The sequence below is a fragment of the Neopelma chrysocephalum genome, unplaced genomic scaffold, assembly GCF_003984885.1.
Source record: "Neopelma chrysocephalum unplaced genomic scaffold, ASM398488v2 Primary Assembly neopelma1_77, whole genome shotgun sequence".
NCBI lineage: Eukaryota > Metazoa > Chordata > Aves > Passeriformes > Pipridae > Neopelma > Neopelma chrysocephalum.
Window position 1 is genome coordinate 7,373,183 of NW_020897738.1, and position 25,065 is coordinate 7,398,247.

General features: G+C 45.6%; 1 protein-coding gene across 18 annotated transcripts in view; it reads left to right on the forward strand.

Annotated features, from left to right (window-relative positions):
- Positions 1 to 25,065, forward strand: part of FBRSL1 (fibrosin like 1) — a 507,770-nt gene that overhangs the window by 56,028 nt on the left and 426,677 nt on the right. The window contains exon 1 of one of the 18 annotated variants that reach the window (XM_027689374.1): positions 24,832 to 25,005. The exons of the other annotated variants lie outside the window; for them this stretch is intronic. Within the exon in view, the coding sequence (XP_027545175.1) occupies positions 24,919 to 25,005 (87 nt within the window). The 5' untranslated portion in view covers positions 24,832 to 24,918. Of the gene's footprint in view, positions 1 to 24,831; positions 25,006 to 25,065 lie in introns of those variants that run through there. 18 annotated transcript variants of the gene reach the window in all.

Here is a 25,065-nt window from a genome sequence, read left to right on the forward strand (position 1 = left end):
GGAATAACAAAAAATTATCCTGCCACTCTCATGTGTCCTGCCTGTTCCATTTGAGATATTTAAACCCAGCAGTGCTCTGTGTGTGTTTAAATGTGTGTTTTCACCGAGTGCATCTGCACACCCTGGCTGTACAACGAGCCTGGGAGCCGAGTCAACCTTCACATCCCTAAAACTCGATTTATTTTAACCTGTGTAAGGCAGCACAAAACGTTGCCCCTCGGTCTCAGGTGACTCTTTTTGTCCAGCTGTTGCCAGAGCTCGGCCAAGTGTTGCTCACCCCGGGAGGCAGATAATGCCTCAAAGCTCCTTCCCCCTGGGCATTTAAAGCACACAGCAGCATTACAAGATTAGGTTACTTTGAACTAGAACAGCTCCCGCCTTGTAGCTCGGGCTGGTTTTCACTTTGTTCCACTAAAGATGTTGCCAAGACTCGCTGTGACTTTTTTTTTTCCCCCCCCTCCCGTGATGTAGTTGCAGAGCATAACATTGTTTGGTGCTGGATGGTACAGTAGCCGTGGGGCTGTCACTGTTATCTTTAATTTATTAGGCAGATGTAATTTCTCTTGACATTTCGGTGTTCCGGTGAGTTGGTTTCTGTGGGTTTGTTTGGGGTTTTTGGGGGTTTTGTGGGGTTTTTTTTGGTGTGTGTGTGCTATTATTGCTTCTTATTTCTTTTTTCCTGGAGCTTCTTTCCCTGCCTGGCTCTGTACCTCACCAAACTGTCAGATGAGGAATGAATACATTTGGTAGAGAAATTAGACCATTAATTCCGCAAGATGCTTTTAGTGATATATCAAGATCTCAGTTTGATAGAAAGGACTGGTTAGAGAAGGAAACCATCTGATCACTTCAGATCGAGCAATTAACTACTTAACAGCTGGAAAAAAGGTTGCAGGGGATGTGATTCTTCACACCAGCAGCACTTAGCTATTCCATCACAGTTTTAAAATGCTTTGAACAGGAGATTAGTATCTTGCTCATTTTGCAGATGAGCAAACAGAAGTACAGAGGGGAGATGAATAGGCTCAAGCAGCAGGTCAACAGCAGAGCCAAAAGAATGAATCCAGGCTGTCTAAATCCGATCTGTTAGAGCTGAGGCAATCATGTTTCCCCTAGGATTATTTCATCTGCCAGGAATGACAGGGCCAAAATTTTCAAGGGTTTTATTTTATTTTATTTTAATTTTTTTTTTTTTGCTGTAACGTGTGGGCGACTTTGAACGAGATCCTTGGAGAGGGAAAGTGTATGTCCAGCACTTTCCAGGTGGTTCAGGCTGGAATCTGGCACGTGTCATCTTTGGGATGTAATAAAGAGCAAAACCAAAATGTTTCTTTGCATGCTTGAGAACTAATTCACCGAGCCTTGAACTGTTCCTGAACCCCAGCTCAGGGTGCTGACTGCTTTTCCCATCCCCTTGGTGGTCTTTTTTGCAGCAGGTCTAGGGAAGAGCAGCAGCAGGTTTGGAGCTCTGCAGCTTTATCAGCAGTGGAGGCAGCCAGTTGTGCATCCTGTGGGGTGGTGAGAGCCAGGAAACTTCCCTCTCTCCCGCTGCCTGTGCTCGGGCAGAGCACCACAATTTCCACTCCCTCGGAGCTCCTGGGGAGCTGATCATGATGCAGCTTTCCATGGCACTGCCTCGCTGTTAATCATCAACCTGCAGCTAATTTTGGGCTGGAGTTTGGGCTGTGGGAGTTCATCCAGGCTGCGCTTCTCGCTCGAGGAGCCTTTGCTGCCGCTCCCCTCGCTCTGTTGTTCTGCAGCGAGGTTTAAAATATATATTGTTGCTGGCGTTGGGCTCCATATCTGCTCCCAGCATATGCTATTGGCACAATACCAGCAGATGCTGTTGAGCAGTGGGAAATCTCGAGGCTCAGCTCTGCTCTGAAGTGAGACTCTGTGAAATGGCACCGTGGGGCTCCTCCCGGGGGACTCACACGTGGAGTTCTCTCTTCAAAAAAAGTAAAAGATGCCGCTGGTTTGTTTTTAAGTCGTCTTGAGGAGTTGAACCTGTAGCTGGGTTTGGTTTTGAGGGACGTGTCAGCAGAGCTGGGGTGGGTTTCTGGCTCCTCTCCCACCCTCTCCATGTCTTGGTTGTGCAGCAGGGGAGCTCTCGGGGCTGGCCAAGTTTTATCAGTGCCACAGGAGTCAGGCTGCCCTTGCAGGTTATAATATTTCCATTTCCCTATATCATAACAAGTTGGTCACGCTCCATTTGAAACTCTCTTTAAAAATGCAAAATCCGCCGAGGGGGGGAATAAAAATATCAGAAATGTCAACAGACAATCAGCATTGTCAGGAGCGGGGGTTCATTTATTAAAAAAAAAAAGAAATAAAGTGAATGAATGCTGAGCTAATATTCTCCGTTCCCTTTTTCCATCTTTATTCTCCTTTTTGTTTCTTTGAGATTAAATGATCATAAGCAAACTTCCAGCACAACCCGACTCTTTGCTTATTGTTCCTCCTCCTCTGAAGTGCGGTGCCATCTGGCACACGGACAAGTGGGGAAGATTGATGGCTAACAAAGAGCACCATTCATTTTCTCCTACCAGATTTGGACAGAAAACAAACGTTTTTAATCAAATCTATATGTTTCTGAGGAATATTGGCTGCTGAAAATTTGCCAACAGCTGAATTTCCCCCCCCATCCCTTCCTTGCCTTGTGAGAATCACATCCTGCCAGGCTGATTCATGGGTGGGACAGTATGGATGCTTTTTCTCCTGTGCCTCATTTTCTTTCATTCTTCAGGCACAAGAAAGGTAAAGGGCTGAGGTTGGTGCTGAGCAGAGGGAAAAAAGTGGGAATGGTTATGTGTGGTAGCACAAATAGTCTGCAAATGCAAGAGTACAGTTTTTTAATGGCCTCACAATGAATCATGCAAGACAACTGTCTGAAGAAAACACACAGTTGCTTTCAATGAAGCAACCAAAACATCAGTGGAAACTTTGCCTGCAGTTGTTTTTCATTTTTCCTGAGAAAAATGAAATATTTATGGGTTCCTTTTACCATCTATCTTTTCTCAGTAATTATACAGTCACGGGACAGTGCAGGAATTTAGGATCCGTGGGTCATGGGGAATTCAGCCGTGGTGCTCAGCTGGGAGAGGGAGATGCAGCTTTTCCTGGGAGGGAGAAGGGGCTGATCCATGGTGTGGAGCAGCTGAGCCACAGTGGGACATGGAAACCTGGACCTCTTGCTTAGGGAGCATGGAGGAGGTTCTGGGAAGCAGCTTGGCTTCCCTGGAAAAAATAATCAACTGCATGGCTCAGTAAAGGAGGTGGTTAAGGCAGAGATTATATGAATTTTCAGGGTTCATGGAACATTGTCAGGGATGTTTAAATATCCCAAAAGGTGCTAGATGGATGCTGGCCTTCCTTAGCTGTGTTTCTTCACTAGGCACACATGATGAGAGGAGCTTTTGCTTTATGCTAAGATACAAAAAGGGAAAGAAAAGACTTGGCCATTTGAATATTAAATTCAGATGCCTTTAATAATACCTATAAATTAATAGGATTTCATGCACAGCGTTCAAAAGCATTGTAAAGAGGATGTGGATATGTAAAGATAAAATGGATTTTGTGGCGCTTTAGCTGTGGAAAGAAAATAATTTTCGTTTTGATTTTTTTTAATATATTTTTTTTCCCTTTGAAGTCAAATAATGGAGTTAATTAACTCTAAGCACCTGGATTTGAAGCTTTGAAAACGATCCTTTCCATTGCAGTGTTACTGAATTTTCTGGAAAGTTGCATCTGCAGGTACAATGTACATGTGTGTGTGTGGAGGGGCAGTGGCTGTAGGGCCGATGGTGGGGCTTGAAGAAGGACCTCTTTTTTTTTTAATAAATGTTTTTAAATTTTAATTTAATTTTTGGGGGTTTTTTTAATATTGGGAAGTCCCTGCTGTTGTAAAATATGATGTCTCTGGTAAGTCTCTCATGTCCTGGTTTCCAGGTTGGGAAGTCTTGGCAGTGGTGGTTCTTATCTGTGACTGGACTAAACAGATGATGATGATGATGATGATGATGATGATGCAGTGTGGAGGTGTTGGCCCTGAAGCTGCTGTGTTGGTGATCAGACTCTGGGCAGCAGGGATGTTTCCTTGGTGTTTGCCCTGCTGCCTCCCTGCCAGAGGGCACTGATGTGCCCACCTTTGGGTGGTGCCCATGTCAGTAAATCTGCTACGTTTTGCATGGTTGTATTTTTCTGAAATGCCATCACTCCTCCCCTCTCTGTGCTGAACTCGGGGTTCCAGACCCTTGGCTGTCGTGTGCCCAGGGGTTAATCACAGCCTGGGGTGTCCTGGGCCAGCACTGGGGCTTGGAGCTGGGGTCCCCTGCATCCCTTGGATCCCCTGGATGCCCTGGGTGGGTGTGAGCATCTGCAGGGACAGCTCTGCTGCATGCTGTTTGAAGGAGAAATAAAACCAACTGAGGGAAGGGAGTGACTGTGTTGACACAGAAAGTTTCCAACTGTTATATTTATATAACAGTTCAGAGCTTAAATTGCTCTTGAAACAGGCAGATTTATGTCCCTTCCAAGCCTTGCTGGGTGCTGTTCCCCTCTTCTTTTCTTCCTGCCGCTATAAATCTGGATGCTCTTGTTGATATAAATATTTGGCCTTTAAAGAATTTTACTAAACTTTCCTGGGCCCTGAATTGGGTCTCATGGGCTTGCTTTGCATTGGGTGATTAAGATTTTCCTTTACCAGTCTTTAGTTTTCTGCCTTTTAAATGTTTCCTTGCTCCTTTTTTACATAATAGGAAAAGTCAGAAGAAAGTGTATTTCAGATATAGGGACATCTGGCCCTTGTGTTTGAAAGGGAAAGCTTGTGTTTCTCTGCTTTTAAGATGGTTGGTAGAACAAAAGTGGCTCTGAAGAGAGAGGCATGGCCAGGAAAGGGTTTGGGGTGGTAATGTGCATATTCCCTGGTCACTTAAAACAGGACACCTCTCAGCAGGACGAAAGTGAGAAGCAGGGGTAAAATTTGCAAGGTTTTATTTTTGCTCTCCTGTGAATGTCCACAAAGGCTTTAATTAATGAATCCAGGGATGCTGCTAAATGCCTGTGGTGCTCCTCTGGGGACACCCCGAGCCATTTGGTCCCCAGGAGGGTGCAGAGTCCTCCCTCCCTGGGTGGGACAGCCCTGACAAGTGCTCCACGGGGTAACCCACAGGCCTTCAGTTGGCTGAGGGGCTCACTTTGATGTGTGAGAGCTGAAAATGCTCAGATATCACCGCTGTGAAGAGAGGGAGCTCGCAGTTTTTGCATCTGACAGAGATCCATGGGTGGGCTGGGGGAGCAGCACGAAGCTGCACTTGGGGCTGGGTGCTGGGGTGTCCAAACCTCTCCTGGCTGGTTTAGTTTGGCCTTTCATGTCCCAGTGTGTACTTTAGCAGCAGCGTGGCTGAGCTGAGCTGATGTGCAGCCTGGAAAAGCGAAGGGGCGGCTTCCCATTGTCTTCGGTGGGTTGTGGATTAACTCTCGGGAGAATAATAATATCATGGTTTACTTGGCAGTAATAATGCTAGCAGTGCTGTCTGACTGCAGACAATAAACTGAGCGAGTTATGGAAAACATGATAGCCCTCTCCTGAACAGGAGGAGAGCCACTCAGATGTGAAAGCAATCCATTTTGCATACTATTTCTGTGGGGAACTTTCAACAGGGTATTTTGACATATGGCTTCTATGTAGATGAAGTGCCAGACCTTAACTAGATAAAGATATGATTAAATTTTCAGTGAAATTGCTCAGAGTGAAGTATGGAACCTCTTCTGGAAGTTCCCAGAGAAGGGAACCTGTCTGCACTCTGGCACTGAGGAGCTTGTTGCGTGTTGAGTTGCGTGAGCTGTGAATTGTGAGTTCTGTGCAGGGCTGGCACCACCAACCTTTGTGGCTGTGCTGGGAGGTTCCCCCTTCAACAGCCTTGCTCTGGAGCTGGCAGGGTGGTTTGTCAGGTCTGGGGAGGGATGCTCTTTGATTTTGAAGTTGTTTTATATGAACACACTGCACCTTTTCTCCATTCTGGGGATGCTCTTGCTGCTCAGACCTGCTGCCTCCAGCAATCTCCGGGTGTTGGTTGAGGAAATGCTCTGGGTTTGATGCAGTTAATGAAGTGGCCTCTCAAGCTTCCCGCAGGGGGATGGGAGAGGAGCAGTGCTTGAATATTCACACAGGTTGAGCTTCCAGGAAGAGTCCTTTGATGTAACCTGATGCTGGTCTCTTCACCAGACATCACTGTGGCTGGTGACTTACTGACTTGCTGTTTGTCCAACCAGCGTGAAAGTTTGTGGTCATGGTTGGTGTTTCTCTGTTTCATGGATGGCAATATGAAATATGTAGCTGCTTGAAAAAAAAAAAGGCAAAGAAAGAGCATTATGTTGTATGCTGTATGCTTATTTAAAATAAGGTGAGGGAGACTGAACAGAGATTAGGCCATTGTTTCTGACTGGAGGAGTGCAAATCCTCAAGGCACCCAGTGGTCTGATCCTCAGAGGTAATTAGTAGGTAGCCCTATTAATTTTAATGGCAGCTCTGAGCTGTTAAAGCCTGGCTATTGCCACTATGTCTTAAATATTATTAGATGTTACACACTTTAAGTACTTCATTGCTCTCATTTGAGAAAAAAGTCTGCTTGTTCACTGGGTGCCTCATTTAAAAATTATTTTCATTTTTAGTGCCTGTTGAAAAGCAGGTAGATCCTTCTGAGAGGCAGGTTGCTGTTAGGATAATTGTACTCCTGTGCTGCTCACAGCTTCAGGGAAATCCCTTCAGTCTGTGCTTGGGAAGAGGCACCAGGGGATATCCCTTCAGTCTGTGCTTGGGAAGAGGCACCAGGGGATGAAGATGTGTGTTGATAATCCTTGGCTTTGAATGTTCCTCCCAAACCAAAGCTGTACCACGATGCAGCATCTGACTGAGGGATGCTGGAAGTGTCATGTGGAGTCCTTTGACATTGGAACAGGGAGAAGTAGTCCTGCCAAGTTTTAACAGCTTTTTAGTTCTCTGGCTGGTAGGTCCAACCCTTGGATGGCAGAGGCTGCTTTGTCAGGATCCCCCCTGGCACTTCTGATGTCCTGCATGTGCCTGTGTGCCTCGTGTCTCCCTGTTCTCCCTTGCTTCTCCCAGGCAGGTGCCTGGGATCTCAGTTCAGCCTCTGACACACGTTTTAAAAAACCCCTGGAAGATGTGGTTGTTTGGAAGAGCTGACTCTGTGTGGGGTTGTAGCAGTGAAGAGGTTTGTGTGTGGGGATGACATCGAGTTGTTGCTGGAGGGGAGGATGGTGCAGCTGGCTGCCCTTGGGACGTGGATGTGACCTCTGCCTGGTTTGGGAGTGGAAGTGCAGAGCATTTCACCTTCCCCTGGTGCTCTGTGTGAGGTGAGATGAGTTAGAAACCCCAGGTCTGGTGATTTCCTTGAGGGTGCCCTGGCAGCCTGTCAGGCCCCAAGGCTGTTTGACATCTACAGTGCAACATTAATTGTCTTTCAAGTAGAAGAGGTTAGAGCTTTTCTTAGGCTTTTATTTATTTTGCTCCTAGTTTATTCCAGGTCAGGTTGTGAATGGAGCTACCAGAGGCCATGCCCCAGGAGCTCCTGGCTGCCCTCCAGCTCAACACAGTGTGCAGTGGGGCTGGCATTGCCCAGGGACTCCGGGTGAGGAACTGGTTAGTATTTGCAGGTATTTTGGGGGCATGGGGTAGTCCTGAGCACTCCCAGTGTGATGGGGATGGGAGATGCTTGGGAGTGTTGCTGTGCTAAAGGCAGATGGGCAAGGTGTGAGCAGAGATCCTCATGGGAGGGAGGATGAATTGCAGTGGCAGCCTGTGTGCTGCCCAAAAACCTCTTGCAGAGCAAAACTGGTCGAGTGGTGATCCCTTTGTACTTGTTTCAAGTGTAAAATACGTCCTGCAGCCTCTCCCTCCAGTGTCAACCTCCTTCCCTGGAACGTGTGTAAAGTGTTTCAAAACTCACCTCTTCTTTCTATAATGAAGAGTTGGGAGAGAAGGTAGTAAAACCAAGCCACTGCCACTTCCAAGCAACCTTATTTGTCTGGCACTGAGACTTACTGTGGTTTGCAGTTTGCTGCTTTCACAAGTGACTCTGAAAGCAAGGAGTGAGCCTGCAGCTCTGAGGTTGTGTCTCCCTTTGCCTCCCACCCTTGGGAAGCAGGCTGCCAGTGTAGTTTGCATGTATTTTGCCAGCTGATTTTGTATTAAATAAAGCCCCGCCCGTGCTGTTCCCTTCTGAGGGAGGCATTTTGCAGGTGGCTGGTACTGGAGCATCATCACAGGCTCACAAATGGGACGTGCAGTCATTCCAAGGTGCTGCTCTGGGTGCTTGGCCAGCACTCCACCAACAAGCTGGGTTTGGTTGAGCAGATGTTTGTTAATCTTTGTGACTGTGGTGGGCCAATTTTGGCTGGCTGCCAGGTGTCCACTAAAGCCACTCTATCCCTCCCTTTCTCAGCTGGACAGGGAAGGGAAAATACAGCAAAAGGCTCGTGGGTCAAGAGAAGAGATCACTCACCAGTCACCATCACAGGCAGAAGAGACTTGACTGGGGGAATTCGTTTGATTTATTACCAATCCAGTCAGAGTAGGGTAGTGAGAAATAAAACCAAATCTTAAAAACACCTGCCCAGTTTTTCCTTTTCCCCTCCCTTCTTAAATCCATTGTCCCAGAGGCACTTCCATCATCGCTGATGGGCTCGGCTTTGGCTAGGAGTGGATCCACCTTGGAGCTGCTGCATTGGCTCCACTGGACATGGGGAAGAGCTTCTCACAGAGACCACCCTGTAGCCCCCCTGCAAGCCCCCCAAACCCCTCCCTGCTCCCCAAACCTCACCACACAAACCCAGTGCAGTGAGAAGCTCCCTCACCATCCTGTCAGGCCCGGCACAGGGGACAGATGTTTGATGAAAGCACTGAAATATTTAACTAGGATATTTTTCCCCCTGCAGCCAGGATTGCTTGTTGTGCCTATTAATCTTTTACAAGTCTCGCATCTGCTCAGAGGTGGGTTTGTTTCAGGCTCCAAATGAATTTTATGTGTATGTGCGTGGTTTGAAAGAGTGGTATAATGAACAAACATGATGTGTATGTGAATAAATTGAATGCATAAAGCAGATGAATTAATCCCTCAGTCGCTGAAAGTCTCTTCCTATAACAATAATAAAAAAAAAATCCGCTAATGCCCCTTTTCCTGTGGGTGTTAACTCCTCTCTTTTAGGAGCATCTTCACCCTCCATCTTGTATAATTAAGATTGCTACAGGGAGAGCTTGTCCTCTCACATGCAGACTTGTAAAGCCTGGCTGCAGCATTGCCAGGTAAAGCAGAGCTCTCATCCCAAGTTAGCAGCTTTCCCATTTATGAGGAATTTATTTTCAGCTAAGACAGTACCTTTCTGTAAAGCTCCTTTCTCCTGCATAAGCTCATCATCAGAGCCACTGGGTCTCCATTTCATGGTGTTGTAGCAGGTACCTGTTCACCAGGGCTGGGACTGAAACACCAGTCTGGGATACCCTGGCAGATTGCACACAGGTGTTTTCTTTCCTTATTCAAAACTTGCCCCTCCCTGCCCCCCAAGAGTAGCTTTGTTGGACAATATTTTATACACTGGGTTGCACTTCAGTATAAAAAAAAAAATAAACCCGCCCTAGTTGATACTTAATAGAGATTAATACTTGTCATTGAAAAGCTCTCTGAAACGTTGTTGTTTTTTTTTTTTTCTCTGCTACTTCTGACTTGATGGCTCATGGTTGGTTTTTTTTCCAGTCTATTCCAGCCCATTTTTCTTTGAATGTTGCAATTCTGAGCTTAAAGTCCAGTATTGTCTTCTAAATATCTCATGGGTGTAATCCAGTTTTTGTTTTCTTTAAAATTGGTTGGCTTTTGAATTGTCCTCTTCTTTTCTCTATGTATTAACTGAATTGAAGTCAAATGGGAAATTGTCACATAGACCCATCTAGCTTTCCCCTTCTCCAAACAGAGTATGAGTTATTGACTCAGTATTTTTAAAAGTAAGAGTAGCACCAATTTGAAAATGATTTAGCACAACCAGAGTTTCAATAACCACTTTGAGAACATATCAGGGCAATCCCATGAGACGATGGTGTATGATGATAATTATGCTTTAGCAGAATAGGCCTATGGAATGAGCAGCTCAAGCTCAGACACTTATACCCATGCTTTAAGGTCTGCAATTAATTCAGCTTTAAGAATTAAGTGTTCTTCTCTGCATGTTCATATTTTATATGCAAGATTAACTTGCTTAGTCTGTAAAATTCACTAGATATTTTCTGTTTGCATGAACCTGCCGAGTTTGAGGGATGTTGCTCGTGTCACAGGAAGTGACTAAAGTCCCTGGGATGTCTTTTCTGAGTAAATGTTCTCAGAAAGTGTCTCCACTTAATTGTAATCGAAAATTAATTGTTCAGCTGTCTGTCATCTTTTTTTCGTGCCTCACGTATTCTGCCCAGTAACATTCCTCTTCCTTATGATTCATTAGTCTTCAGATTGCTTAAAAATATCCTGGACTGGGAAGACATATTAGCAAAGTCATAACTATATTGGCGGATGAAAATAATCTCTTCTCAAGTGTCTACGTACGTGCCAAGATCACATCATGCACACAGAGAATAAATGAGTGGGCTGGTGAATGAGCAGCCTTTTTGAAGGGCTTCTTTTGTTAATCACCAGCAAAATTGGTCAGAGAGCTTAAAGGCTTGAAAGAAAAATCAAATGGACGTTTTTCAGAATTTTTATCACCTTTTACTCATCATTGGGATGCTTTTTTCATGTAAGAGCTGCTTATGGTTCCACCTGTTCCTCCCGTGAACTCCCTCGTGCTGGGCCTCGAATCCGCTGGCTAAATGCACAGAACAGCTTGACAGTTTGCAGTCTTGAGAGCTGCTCAGGTTAAGTAAAATACAGTCAACTCTTCAGAGGTGTTTGTGGCATTGCTGTGTTAATAATGGCAGATAATTACAAATTGGTTGTGGCCTGCCTGCCCTGCACATCTCCCTGCTGGCAGTGCTGCGGGGCAGCCCCCGGTGCTTGCTGTGGAAACATAAGTAGGATTTGTTTAATCATTGGTGTTGCCTGAGAGGAAGAAATCCACGGGAGTGAGGGGAGATCGTGATTCTTGTTACAAACATAATTGTTTCATTGTGATTTTCTCGTTCTGCAGATCAGGCCCAGGGAAACCATCCCTTGAAAAAGAGGGATGGGAAGAGCTGGAGGGCTCGGGAGGCTGACTTAGCAGCTCTTGTACCTGCTTGGGAATGTCTTCTCTGCTAGTGGTGGTTCACTGCTCTTATGAGGGATGAGCAGAACGTGGAGTCTTGAGTTTAGCTGAGGGATAGGAGGAGTGGGAGGGCGGGCAGGGTGTGTGTGCAGTGGGGCAGGGGGTTGTTGCTGTCGCCGCAGGATCCCGCGCAGCTTGAGCCGCCTCGCTCGGCTGTGCCAGGGAAGGGGGAGAGATGGAAAAAAAAATCTCAGGGACCTGAAGTGTGACCTCAGACCTATTTACACACGTTAGGTGTCCATCTGTTCTCCAAAGGCTGCCGGGCGGGCGGGTCCTGGCGTTTGCAGGTGCCTGGCTGCGTTTGCAGGGTCAGTGTTCCACTGCCGTGGCTGGTTAATGGAACCCACTCTGGCAAAGTAATGGAGTGTGTCAGCCTTTCCTTTTGGTTACCTTCACAGGTGATTATGTAGGACATCCAAACTGTCTTCCTAAATACGGCGAGATTTAGTACAAGGAGCGCTAAAGGAGTACAAGGAAATTAAAATGGAAAGCATAGGCAAGGCAGGCATTTATAAATGATTGAACTAAATTATACTCAGTAGAATGAGCTGCAGCTGTGACAGCGATGTTTCTTTCTTCAGGTAAATAACATTACCCATCATTACTGGTTATGCTAAAGGGCCATAATTCCATGTTAACATGTCTTATTGCAGCTTGATAAGTCATAGCCTAATCTCCATTACCAGACTGCCCGTAAATATTAGAGATATGTGGACGGGGAAGGTAAAGAATGAAATCTGGCTTTGATGCAGCAGTATCAGTGCTGGCTGGCCTCTGACAGGTCATAGCTGAGTCATTTGAGATAAAGCAATTCCTGTAATGTGTATGATGACTTTACATTTTTATTTAACTCAATGTAAACCTGTATTGTCACTTATTCACTTTTTTAAAGGGAAAAAAAGTTTGTCTTAAAAAGCCTTGATGACTTCTACACATAAAACATTACAAACAAGTTTCAGCTTTAAGGTTGTGTGTTGTGGTGTTGCACCACAAATGCAATACCGCTCTTGTTTTCACTTCAGTAAGTTATTGCTTTTTGTGGACAATAAAACCACAGGCTGTTGAAATTATACGGTATAATAATGGAGTCAAATCCACATGCTCAAGTGATCCTGTGTGTTTTTGACGTTTTATTGAATTGATGAGCAGGTAAAAGGTTGGATTTTTTTTTTTCCCCCTGCTGCTAGAGATTGAGAGAAAACAGAGGAGCACAAACCTTTTCAAGTAACCACTCCTAGGAGACACACGTGGCATTTTCACTGCTTTTTGCCAAAGGTGTTTGTCCTTTGGGATGGAGTGGCAGTAAATGACACTGTGGTGCCTGCAGTTTGGGCTCCTTAACTTCTGAACTCACGTTGGGTTTCAACCACCCCTCGTTTGTTACAGAAACATTTAGACTGAAGTTGAAATCAGTGGATTAGCTCTGTTTTGTGACCCTTTCAAAAACACCGCGTGCCAAATCCGCTGGAACAATTTCCATTGAAAAGCTCAGTGTGGTTTTTTTTTCCTCCCTATTCTACATGGCAGACTGTGCAAGAGCAGCGTTTTTAATATTTTAAAGTAGCAGGAGTGGCAAAGAGAGAAGTTTGATACGTGACTAACCATGTCTTCCCAACTCTGCTGTGTGTGTTCCTCAAAATTTTAATAGAATTATAATGGAAAGAGCAGCACATGGATACCTCACTTGGACAACCTCATCCCTGGGATGGGGTGGGAAAGAGAGTGATCTGTTTGAAAGGCAAATAATTTTGGGCTCTAATGGAGTAAAAACTGACCAGTGATTGTAAATATCCTGTCAGGGAGAAGGGGAAGAAGAAACTTGAGACACAGGAGTGTGAGTAAATCAACACGGAACAAGTTGGGGCATGAACTTGGAAAATACCAGTGATATCTTAAAGGTCTCTTCCAACCTAAACAATTCTCCCATTCCATAACCAGCTGTGTGCAATGAGCATGGGGAGGCCTGTCCATCCTCCCCAGCTGCAGAGATCAGTCAGCCTGGATTTGGGGAGGACATTCCCAGCCTTGTGATGATGGATATCCTGGTGGTGTTTTCCCTGGGCAAGCAGGAGTGTGCACAGCATCGTTCTGAAGACAACTGTGGGCTTGCAGAGATAGAAGTGACATTCATTTCCATCTCTTTGTTGTGTGTTTTCCTCTGATTTTGCCGTTTTTTTCATTGTTTTCTGTTACCACCCCATGCCTTCAAAGCTTGTTTTCTCTGCCTCAGATTTATTGAGGGAGCATGAGGGAAAAAATGAAATGAAGTCATATATTTTGCTTGTCGTCGTTTTGCTGTCAATTGAGTCTTAGTGGTGCCATTAGTCATTTTATGACACATTGCCTTACCTGGGTGAGTTTTGCTCCCCTCTCAGTGCGTTTGGCTGAATTTTTAAACATGTTTTCGTGGGCTGCCATGCACCCCGAGACTGGGAAGTGTGCTTTTTCTAAATTCATTTACTTTTTGAGCTTTCAGAGCTTTTCTCCCCTCACACCCTTCCATCAGTGTGTATTTGTGAGAGCTCTCCAGGGCTGGGAGTGAGCTTTATCTCTGTTGACACAATTAGCTGGTTCGCAGGGTGAGCGTGACGGTGAAGGTATGCAGGTCTGGTGGAATGTAATTACAGAGCAGCCTCAGAGCCCCAAAGAAGATTGTAATAGTGAACTTGACCAAGGAGTCTTTATTTCTGGGGAGCTCTGCTCTGTAGGGGTGCCTGTGACAATCCCCAAGCTTATTTTACTTAACATAAGCATTCAGAATGGTTGGCTTCGTTACGTTTCTAGAATCATAGAGTGGTTTGGGTTGGAAGGGACCTTAAAGCCCATCCAGTTCCACCCCCTTCCACTAGACCAGGTTGCTCTGAGCCCCATCCAACCTGGCCTTGAACACCTCCAGGGATGGGGCAGCCACAGCTTCCCTGGACAACCTGTTCCAGGGCCTCACCATCTTCAAAGGGAAGAATCCAGTTCTGTTCCTGACCAAAATGATCACTGTCATAGATGCTCAGGAGACTTCAGTCCAAGTGGTTGGAGATGGAGATGGAGCTGAGCTCAGCTCTGTGCTTTCTTACTCCTTCCTTGCAAACTCCACATGCAGTAGAAGTGTTTCATAAAGTTTATATAGCTTAAGACAAACTGAAATTTCTTTTCTGTGTGTGGAAGCTGTGCAGTCCTTTTTGCGTGCATGAAGCTGTTCCTAACAATTGGTTTATAGAATGTGGTTAGTGGCATTGGCAAGTGTGGATTGGCACCAAGGAGCACAATAGTCGAGCTGAATGCAAGCAGCAGGCTGTTAATGCACCCCTACAGAATCCTTGTTTGTGCACTTTTAAGTTATTATGTTTGGAATATACCTGCATTAATGGCGTCTTGGGTTCAATGGCAGAAATGTGAAGGTTGTGGTAGCAAATACCTGGCAAACTTGGTAGTTGTACTGGTTAAAGCAGAGGTGTTAAAAGTATTTTGAGAGAGAAAACTTTTAGCTGAAGACTGTGAGTACAGATCACAAACTGTTCTGAGAGTTCACTAAAAGGGCAGTAAATATGTCCCTAATCAGAACAGTTTGATTTTGAGCATTTCTTAGTGGGATCATTCATCTGCAGCTGAAGGCTGATAAATATTGGTGTAAAGGCTTCAGTAAGTCACAACTCAAGGGCAGGCAGTGGGGGGTTTGGGAGTGCTCAAGGAGAGCATACAAGTCAAATGAACTGTCTTTTAACCCAAAGTGAAGTTGCAGGCCAGGTTCTTTGTCCCCTCCACTCCAAGCTTTTCTATATCCCACCTTTCTTGAAAATAAAGCTTAGTTTGTTTCCCTTTGCTCCCCCCAACTGTGAATCATTCCACTGCCTCCCTCGGCGTGGACCCATAAACTGTGTCTCCACAAAGTGCAAGATGAGACCAGTCAGGAAAACTCAGGCTGTCAAGTTCCATTTAAAGAAAGAGAGGATTTTAATTTAGTTTGATTTCTTCAAATGTGAGCATCAGGAAGAGAAGCCAGTGTCATCTACCACATTATTGCTGTGTTGTGTTTGGGGTTGTAACACTTACTGTAATGCTAACACAGCCTGGCATCTGTTTTGTTTCAGCTTTAGTGATTGAAAATTACCAAAAAAACCATCGTACTTTTGGGGCTGAGATATGGGGAGAAGGGTTAGCCAAGAAACCCTCTCAACATGGAGCTGTTACCCCTGCTAAAATGGCTCTGTGGGTGACTTGGATGTTGGTAAAGGAACTCGCATGTTGGTTTGGAGAATTCTTTTGAACGTAGACAGTAATTTCATAATTAGCCCTTAAAATTACATGGTAGCGAAAACTCAGAAACGTTAAGTATCACAAACGTTAAAGCATCTGTTTCATATTTTAGCTGTTCTTGTCTGGATCCCTCTTGAGAAGGAAGTGAAGAAGATGGTGTGCTTTGAGTTAGTGCAAGCACTGGCTAGAAGGGTAAAGATGATTAAAAGCAGCTCCTGAGCTGGCCATAAGCACAGGCCATGGGATGCTCTGACAGGACAGGGAAATATTTTTGTGCAGTCAGGAGGGTGTGTGTGCTGAACAAGCAGATTTCATTTCAACTGTCTTTAATATTCAGTGATGTGAAGTTTAGGTAACATAATTTTCAAACATCCACTGACACAACAGTGATATTTACACCGAGTACAAGACTTTCTGTCTCTTAGCATGAGCCTTGTGAGTTCAGGTAGGACTTCAGTGAACAGAATTCACAATTAAAAGAAGTCTGATGGCTGCTTCCACTGTTGTTCTCCACGTAGATTTTTTCATTTTCCTTCTGGTGAAAGCCTGTTGCTCAAAAAGAGCCACAAGATGATGTCACTGGAATCAACTGTTACACCAAATTACTGAAATTTAACACCCCTACTGCCCCCACCTTGTTCACCTTATAGTTATCCTCCACCTGCCAGGAATGCCTGTGTCCAAACAAAGTTAGAGCCTGAAGCTCTGGAGACTGGAGCTCTTTGGGGTTTGTTTTGTCTCTGGTACTTGAGAAAAGGCTTCTTGTCCTACAGATATATGAAGCATTTTCACCATCTCCATTGATGATTGACTGACGAGTCACAGATCAAAAAAATTCAGGAAAATCAATTTAGCAAGTCTTTAACTTTGAATTGTAGAGAAGGAAGATACAACTTAATTGCTTCTCTATAATAGTAGAGGTGTTTTTAAAATTGTGTTGAAAAACATTTCCTTTAATGTTTAGTATAAACAGTGTTAAAGATATTTTCTATCTAATTTATTCTGCCTGTATAGACTTTATTTTTAAATGTCAGTTTGCCTCTGTGTAAATTAAGTGTAAGGTGATGACTAACATCACAGCTTTTCCCAACAGCTTACACATTTGCATGTTCCTGGGGCCTTCATTCTCACTTTTGTTTGGGGTTTTTTTTGCCTGTTAGGAGTGTCTGAGTGAGACTTGGAAGCCCAGATCTGCCTCAGCTCTAAAGGCAAGAGTGGAGTTGCTTCCTTCCTTCCCAGTAGATATGACTTGCAAAGAACCAGACTTGTTAAGTGCTGGTTCTGGAATCCCTAATGGAGGAGGCAGTTTCTGGCACTGAGGAGGAAAATGCAAAATAGCCCTTTTCCTTGGGTCTGTAGCTGCACACACGTGGGGATTAGTCACGAGAGAGGCACAAGTGTTGGAAGACAGCAGTGGAAGCTGAACCTCTGGCACGCAGATCCCTGCCAGGGGTGGGCATGCCCTGAGCCCAGAAACACCGTGGTTGGGGTTGAATCCGTGGTCTTTTTGGGGGTTGAATCCGGGTTCTTTTTGGGGTTGAATCCAGGTTCTTTTTGGGGTTGACACAGGCTTGTGTCCAATGTGCCCTCAGGTGCTCTGATTTTGCCACAAAGCTGCTCAGGATTGTGAGGTGCAGCCAAGAGAGCAGGAACAGGGTACTCCAGGGTGCTGAGACCTGGCTGTGGTTAACACCTTGTGGAAAGAGCAGCGAGGCCTTAAAATCCTCAACCTTGCCATCACAGGGCTTTTCTGCCTCGCCTTTTGTGCCTGATCTGCCTACAGGAGCTTTGAAAGCTCTGAAATGTTAACACTCACAGTTTAAGTATCTCTTGAAAACATTAACAGCAGAGTCATGTATTTGTGTACGGCTGTGGAGCAAAACTAGGCCGGTGACATCTCCAGCCTGAATTTTTGTTCTTAAAGACTTAATGTGTTCTCTCAGTTCAGAGAGCACTCAGAACCCCCATGGTTTGGAGGAAGCTTTTTTTATTTACTGGACTCTGAACTGCCTGAACCAGTTGCTGGCTGCTGGGATGTGAACCTGTTGAGTTTATCTAAAGTGGGGCATTTTCTGTCTGCTGACACCATTCGAATCTCTCAAATTCCCAAACTCCTCTAGCGCTGCTTTCAGGGAAGAGGGTGTGTAACAGATGTACCTCATCTTTTGCAGGGTGGTCTAGACTGTCATGGTGGTTTAGAAATAAAATGTATTAATAATGAACGTTCATAACACCACCATTGCTATTAACGTTATTTATTCACAGCTGCTTTGATCCTCCTTTCTTCAGTCTTGGCTGCAGTGCAAGGGGCAGCATAAAACCCGTGATTTGAAGCCCTGAAGGGAAGGGATGAGCCAGGACAGAGGGAAGTTCCTCCACGTGGAACAAACACTACGTGTGAGGGTGATTTCTGCTGGGAAAAGGGCAAAAGGAGGGAGTGGGGGGGGGAAAAAGACAAAATATCTTTGAGGCCAGGATTGTCTGTTTGAAAAAACCTTTTGTAGTTTAAAAAAAAAAATTAGGTTGAAAGAGGGAAGGGTGAGAATGTGAACTCAGCAGCAGACGTGAAGGTCTGACAGTCCAAGGTGGGGTGGAATTGTTGTGTGTCCAACCCAGGCAGCAAAATAGAGGTTCTTAAGACTTAGCAAAGCTGTTTAGCTGCTGTGGCAATAGTTGATGCCTCCCTGGGAGAAAAGCTGTGTGTTCTGGTGCATCCCCTGCCTCCTGAGGGCTGCAAAGATCCTGACTGCCATGTGTGCTGGGGAGGGGCAGTTTCTTAAATGAGCTTGCAAATAGAAACTGCACCCCAGTTTCAAAGGGGTAGTAGGTGGAAAAAAAACCTCTGCCTGACTTGCTGGTATGAGAGGGAGCTTTATTCCAGGCAGACTTTTAAAATACATATTCCCAGCATTTATCAGAGCAAGCTGTGAGCCAAGTTATGATGCTTCTCAGATTTTTGTTCCCAGGGCCAACCCACCCTCAATGTTCATTAGCAAATAAAAGTGCCTCATGACCCACACACTTGGCTTGCAGTTCCCCAGCCATCTTGTCAGCATTTGAAGTCGTAGTACAACTTGCATAGATTTCCCAAGCAAGCTCAGTAATTTTATGTTTGGAGAGTTGGAGCCAACTGGTCTTCCTTCCAAGAGAAACACTGTGTGTTCACCCACTTTACCTTTAAAAGCGGAGAGAGGAAAAGGGTTCGTGTGGCCTGTCTTTTGTAGCCTCTCCCGTGGGGCTGCAGAACTCCCCTCCTGAAATTTCTTTTACAACAGAAAGGCTTTCAACTTTTTCCTTCGGGTTCCCTTAAGAAAAATAAGGTAAAAAGGAAATCACTGGGGTGCTGGTCCCCAGTGGAGGGAATTGAGCCTTTCTTGGTGATTGGCTTGTGTTGCTCGTAGTTATCTTTTACAGACTCTTCTGGAAGTAATCAAAATACTACAAACTGTAGAAATTTGGATGACTGCTGCAGTGCAATGGCTTTGGTACCTTCAGGAAGGGATCTTTTCATCCATCTCAGCTTTTGGTTTGTGACCAGGCTGGGAGGAATCAAAGGGTTGCTGAGAGACTTCACTGGTTTGAAAAGGCGAAGGGAGAATGTGTTTGAAGCAGCCTCTGGGGATATTGATGAATGAACATCTGGTAAAAATTAAGTATTACTTACTGCAATAGAAAACCAAAATGCAAGGTGGCTAACAGCCAGGAGATGGCTGATGATATGTATAGTGGATTTCATTCTGCAAACTGCACAGGGGTCTCTCCTGCTGCCTCTACCTCGAGGCTTACAAGCCTAAACACACACAGATAGTACCCATTGCCATGTCTTGGGCTTTCCCCAGCCCCATTTCAATAGCTCCTCTCTTGACCTCCAGGCATCTGCTTTCTGAAGTCCTACCCAGTACTGTGAAGTGACCTGTGGCCATGACAGATGGTTCACAAACACGTGCATTTTATTTAGGTGGTCAATTTGTGATGCATTTTAGGAAGCTGATCTACACAGGAAGAATTTTCAGTAAATTGGATCCCAGGTTATAAAAAGGGCCGAAGAGAAGGTTTTAAACTGGTGAAAATAGCCAGCTGGTGTTTAAAATAGCTTTTTTAAACACTGCATCCTCAGCTGACGGGTCCATTCAGTTTCTGATTTGCAGTTTATATGTCTGAACTGTCTTGGAGTATCTTTTGTGTCTTGACCAAATATGTTGGAAGTCACAGTGATTTTACTTTCTGTTTTGCTGGCTTAAGGTAGTAATTCTGTCTTCAGTGCAGCAAAGTTAATTGTTAAGGAAGCAGAAGGTCTGGATTCCTAAGGAACTTGATGATTTTCTAAAGAGCTCAATAAACTAACTTTGGTAAATTGACAGTATTCTCTATTAAAACAGATTAGACAGAGAATTGTGCTTACTTTAAGCAAGTATAGAGCACCAAGAACATGATGAAATGTCATCTTTGCATGTCGTTATACAGTTGCATGGCTGCAGTCAAATTTTGTGTCTATAGGTACAGTAATTTCTGTAGTTCCTGAGAATTATTTTGCTGGAAGCTATTTCTACTGAATGATGGCCTTGGATATTGGGCATGAGGATGCTCTGGTTCCAGTAGGAAGTGAGAGTTCTGCTTCATGTGAGCAATTTTACATGCTATCACAGAGCAAGGAAGGCTCATTTGCAGCACTTGGTCACTGACTTCTACTAACCTGCCTGGGTAATTATTTGAAATAGTATTTAGTGCCCCAAGTGTACAATGTGCTTGACAAATACAGGAAAAAGTATTTTCTCTGAAAAGCATATTTTAGGTGCACTCTGGGTCAATCCCTATTTATTTCTAGTCTTTCTCACTTTCCAGCTGATCTTTGACCAATTTAAATAAATTGACCTTTGGGGTTTTTGAGGTAGAAAGGAATAAAGATGCGACTAAAATGTCATGAAAACCGCTGGGCTGACTCTGGGGATCTCTACACCATGTTATCTTCCCTTTTATCTGAAAACTCTGTTCTGTTGTGCTTTGATCTTCAAGGACTTTTAAGACATGCTTTTTTATGTGCAAATGGCTACTAAAAAGTTTACAGATTCACAGCATGTGTGCAGTGTAAGACTCTTTAAGACTTCTTTTGATATGTGACTATATCTACACAAAAATAATCCTTGAGCACCTAAACAAGCTTACTTTGTATGATAATACCTGAATCTTACTAGTGTGTTTTGTCTCTGGGTGTTGAGGCTTTTTAAGGATTTGGTTTAATTTTCCTCATTTTACAGACAGGAGGAGGGAATGGGAGCTGGGAAATAGTTGTTCAGGACTGGGAGTGGGGAGAGAGGAAGAAGGGGTAATTTTCATTTCCAGCCAGGCTGGGGAATGGAGGCACAGATAGCAACTGCCTTGCCTGAACACCCAGTCTGATACATATGTTTTTTCTCCTGGGCATGAGGACCTGCAGCTGATGAGATACACCATGTCTGGTGTTTGGCTTACACGAGCATTTATTTTGATTTTGCCTAGGTTTATAGTATCTCATGAAGACACGTTTATTGTGCCTTAAAATCTGATTTCCCCTTGCGTGATTCCTCTCCCACCTGAAGGACTTCTGGTATCTCAGTCAAAAGCAAAGCCTGGTCTTTCTGTTTGGCTCTGGCAGAGGCTAAACAAAGGAAAATACGTGGAGCTTTTCTGTTTATTTGTACTGCAGTCTAATTTGTGTTCTGGTGGAACAGGAGTGTGGTGTAGGACTGCAGGTCGTGTTGGAGGAAGGGTATCATCTCTTCCTGATTGCACATTTGGACTGTGCATCCCAGTAGCTGAACATTTTCACGTGCCTCAGTAATCTGTTGTAAAACAAGGCTGACTGACAGCAGGGTTCCAAGGAATCTCAACTGGAAATGGCCATGCAAATTACTCGGCACCTCTCAGTGACCACCAAAGCCATTAGTTTCCTTGGAGAATGTGGAGAGGAGAATTAATTAACAGGAATGGACAGGGAAAGGAGTAATAGATAAACAGCTGTTCAGAGAGGAGATAAAAACCAGTTCATCAAGCAGGACACATGATTTGTGGGGAGATGGTTTAAGTACTTGGATAGTGTCATCCAGTAAGAGACCACCCCCCCTTCCCAAGTGTTTCCAGCAGTCTCTGGAAGGAGGCAGAGATCAGGGAAGCGAGCACTGATCTTGGTTGACCCTTCCCTGCAAACACCCTCCCTCCCTGCCACCTCCCGAGAACTGGCACAGCTCTGCTGCGCCAGCAGGCGCGTCTATCCTGCCATCTGTGCTGTGTGTGAGGAGGCAAAGGTGCCAAACTTCAGCCAGGGTCTGGCGAGAGACTCGTTCCGATCAGGGTGGGAGACTGAGCGGGGATGGAGCTCCTCCCCACACACATTCCAGCACGTTGTTCCAAACCTGGTGCTGCCTGATCCTCTGGAGGGTGTCTGGGTGATGTGGGGTGAAGATGGTCCTCAGAGCCCAGATCCTCCTGCAGGATTAGAGCCTGGGCCCCCTGGTTAATTTATTGAGTCAGGCAGAGCAGGGAACTGAAACAGTGGGGAGACAGAGAAGAGTTGTGATACGGTGGGGAGAGTTACAGCCCTGATATGTTGTTCTTTTGCTCCTCTTCACCTGCTAGCAGTTGGCTCTGTTTTCCCCAGTGCACTGCTGAGAGCTGCTATAAACTGAAATCAAACTTGATCTTGCCAAATGCAAGGTAAAATGTTGCAGTGTTTCTGCAACAGACTTCTAAGGCTCTCTCCCCCAGTATTTCCTCCTCTTTATTCTTCCTTCTCCTATGATTCATGAAGTGACCTTGTGCTCCTGTGCATGAAAAAAATGCAAGCATTATGTTCATAATGCGTCAGATCACACAGAGCTACGTTTTGCTGGCACGTTTGTACAAGCTCCTGTTCTGCATATTGGAATATTTTCATGCTGGCTTCCAAAATTCATGAGCAAGGGCAAGCTAGGTTTTTGTGTTGGACAGAAATCAAAAGGATCCGGAAATGTAGCCAGTGACTGTAGAATAAAAGCAATTATCACATGCAACAGTATGTAAATGTGTTTATTAGGAATGTGTATGTCCCTTGTTAGCCTGTATCTTAGTGCCACAGTGTCTTTCATTCCGACAATGGTCTTGTGAGACATAATAGCACTGCTTTTCCCATTTTGTAAAGCTTCATCCTAAATAACTTCCCCTTCAAATTAATTCTCTTGGCCCCCTTTCAGACATGCTATTATTTTCTTTTCTTACCAGCCATCTAGTGATGTGGTTGACCTTGGTTTTCATATCCTGCAGGCCAGATCAACTACTTCCTGAAAAATATCTGACCAAGGGGAAATGCAAGGCAGGATAGAGATTTCTGACATGTTCTGCTTTCTGTGCACAAGGTAGATGGTGATGGGGCAGGAGAAGCTTGTAGAATAACCTTGGAGGCAACTTCAGCAGTGGGGATGATCAGGAAATTATCAGTTGGAAATCTGTCAGTGCTGCCTCTTTAAAAGCAAACACCTCCACCCCCCCAGATAGACAGACCTGAGCAAGGTGGTGTGTGTGTGTGTTGGGCAAGGGAGGCTTTGCTGTACCTGGTTAAGAAACAAACTCTGACAGCTGGTTAAAGACACAGGTGGTGCAATGCAGGGCGCTCTGTGGAAACATTTTCTGCAGCACCAGCAGAGCTTTTGTTGTTGTTTTTACCTCGAACCACATCTGCGCAACATCTGTTGTTTTAAAAGCACATACCTGTCATTAAGTGTACATAATTAACTTAATTTCATTTGAAACTCTGTTTAATTTCTTATAATGACGCACGGGCTGGTTTTCTGTGGGGAAACTTTGTTGAGGAGTACACTTGGAGCAAGTGAGTCTGCCCTGGAATGTAAGAGCAGCAAAAAAGAGGCCTTGAAAAGAGGGTGAAGATTTCTGAAGAAAACACCTTCCACTCGATAACATGTTTTTGGCAGGAAAGATTTCTTCGTGTCACAAAGTTTGTCTGATCCCATCAAACTTCCCATTCACGTAGCAATGCTTTAAAGGGACTTGAACAGATCATCTGTCTGGGGTTTGCTGCCAGAGCCTGTGCAAGGCGAGGGGTGCAGTCAGCCCCTCCTGTGGCCACTGGATGGTCATGCTGAAGCATCATAGCTGCCGAATTTGTCTCCTTTCCAACTTGTAAAAGCCATCCTGTAGGCTGGAAACAGGACAGCAATGAGCTTGAGCCAAGGTGGCTTTGGGAGAAAGGGGGAAAGTAAATAAAAAGTGCAGACTGCAGCTCAGGATATAAAAATCCCTTCCTTCCTGTAAGCAGTGGTGCAGGGCCGGGATCGGCCGGTGACTGGTGTTCACCCACTGGTGACTTTCCCAGCAGCTGTCATAATGTTATTCTTTTCAACAGCCTCTTTTGTTTTTGTTAAGAAATTGTTTCAAACATTTCAGCCTTGATCCTGTGAGAAGGAATTAAAAGTTTTGGCAGCTGGGCTTCATCCACTGCTCCCTCCCTTCCCTCCCTCCCCCAGAAAATGCTCCTCTGTGGAGCTGTGGCCACAATCCCTGTCTGCAGCATCCCTGGCGCTGGGTGGGCGCGGGGTGGCCGGGGCTGAGCGGCGCCAGGGCGAGTGGCAGTGGCAGTGCCCTGTGGTGAAGAAGCTGTAACAGAATTCCCTGCTGCGTGTGAGGGAGCCCTTAATAAGAACTGAAAGCTTATTCTCTCTATGGATACAGCTCAAAACCCGGCATGGGTTGTTTTGGGGTTTTGTAGGGGGGATGTGCGATGGCGGGCGCTGGGGAAGGGGAGGAGGAGGTGCCCCATCCCCTTGGTGTTGCCCCTTTAGCTGGTGTTCCAATGAGGAAAGGATTAGTAGGAAGGCCCCAAAGGGTCGCTCGCCGCATGTTTTCTTCAGCATTTGTGTCTGGTGGTGGGAGGAGGGCTCTGATGGTCTGGTTAGCTTGGCTGGGCACCCAGCAGGACCAGCGTGTCTCAAGAGGAGGAAAAGCCTGGGCTAAGCCCTCCCAGCTGTGCCCAGGCAGAGGAGGGCTGAGGAAACCTCTCCAGACGGGGTCTGCACAGCTCTGCGTCATGTTTGGACCGGGGACAATGCCGAGGGCTCAGCCTGACCCTCATCTCCGCCCGTCAGCAGCAGTGCCCCAGCCTGGCTCTGGAGGGTGGCCTGTGGGTCCCCGTTCCCAGCAAACGGGGCTTTGCCTCCCCAGCGCTCCCGTCCCTCACCCCTGGCCATCCCCTGTCCTGGCAGTGCCTTGGGTCCGGGTTCCCCCCTCACCTGCCGAGAACTGAGGAGAGCAGCGGGCAGGAAGCAGCAGGAGGTGCTCTGGGACCGTGTCTGACACGGAATGAGGAATCCGTGAGGGAAAACTGCCAGGTGGCGTTTGAGGATGACACTTGGAGCATGGATGAGCCTTCAGGATGGTGTGCAGGGCTCAGAAGGGAAGGCCCAAGGAAGTGGCGGGGGGCACGTGGAGGTGAGAGCATGAAGGGAAGGTCTGGAAACGTGGCGGTGGGAGCGTGAGGGGAAGGTCTGG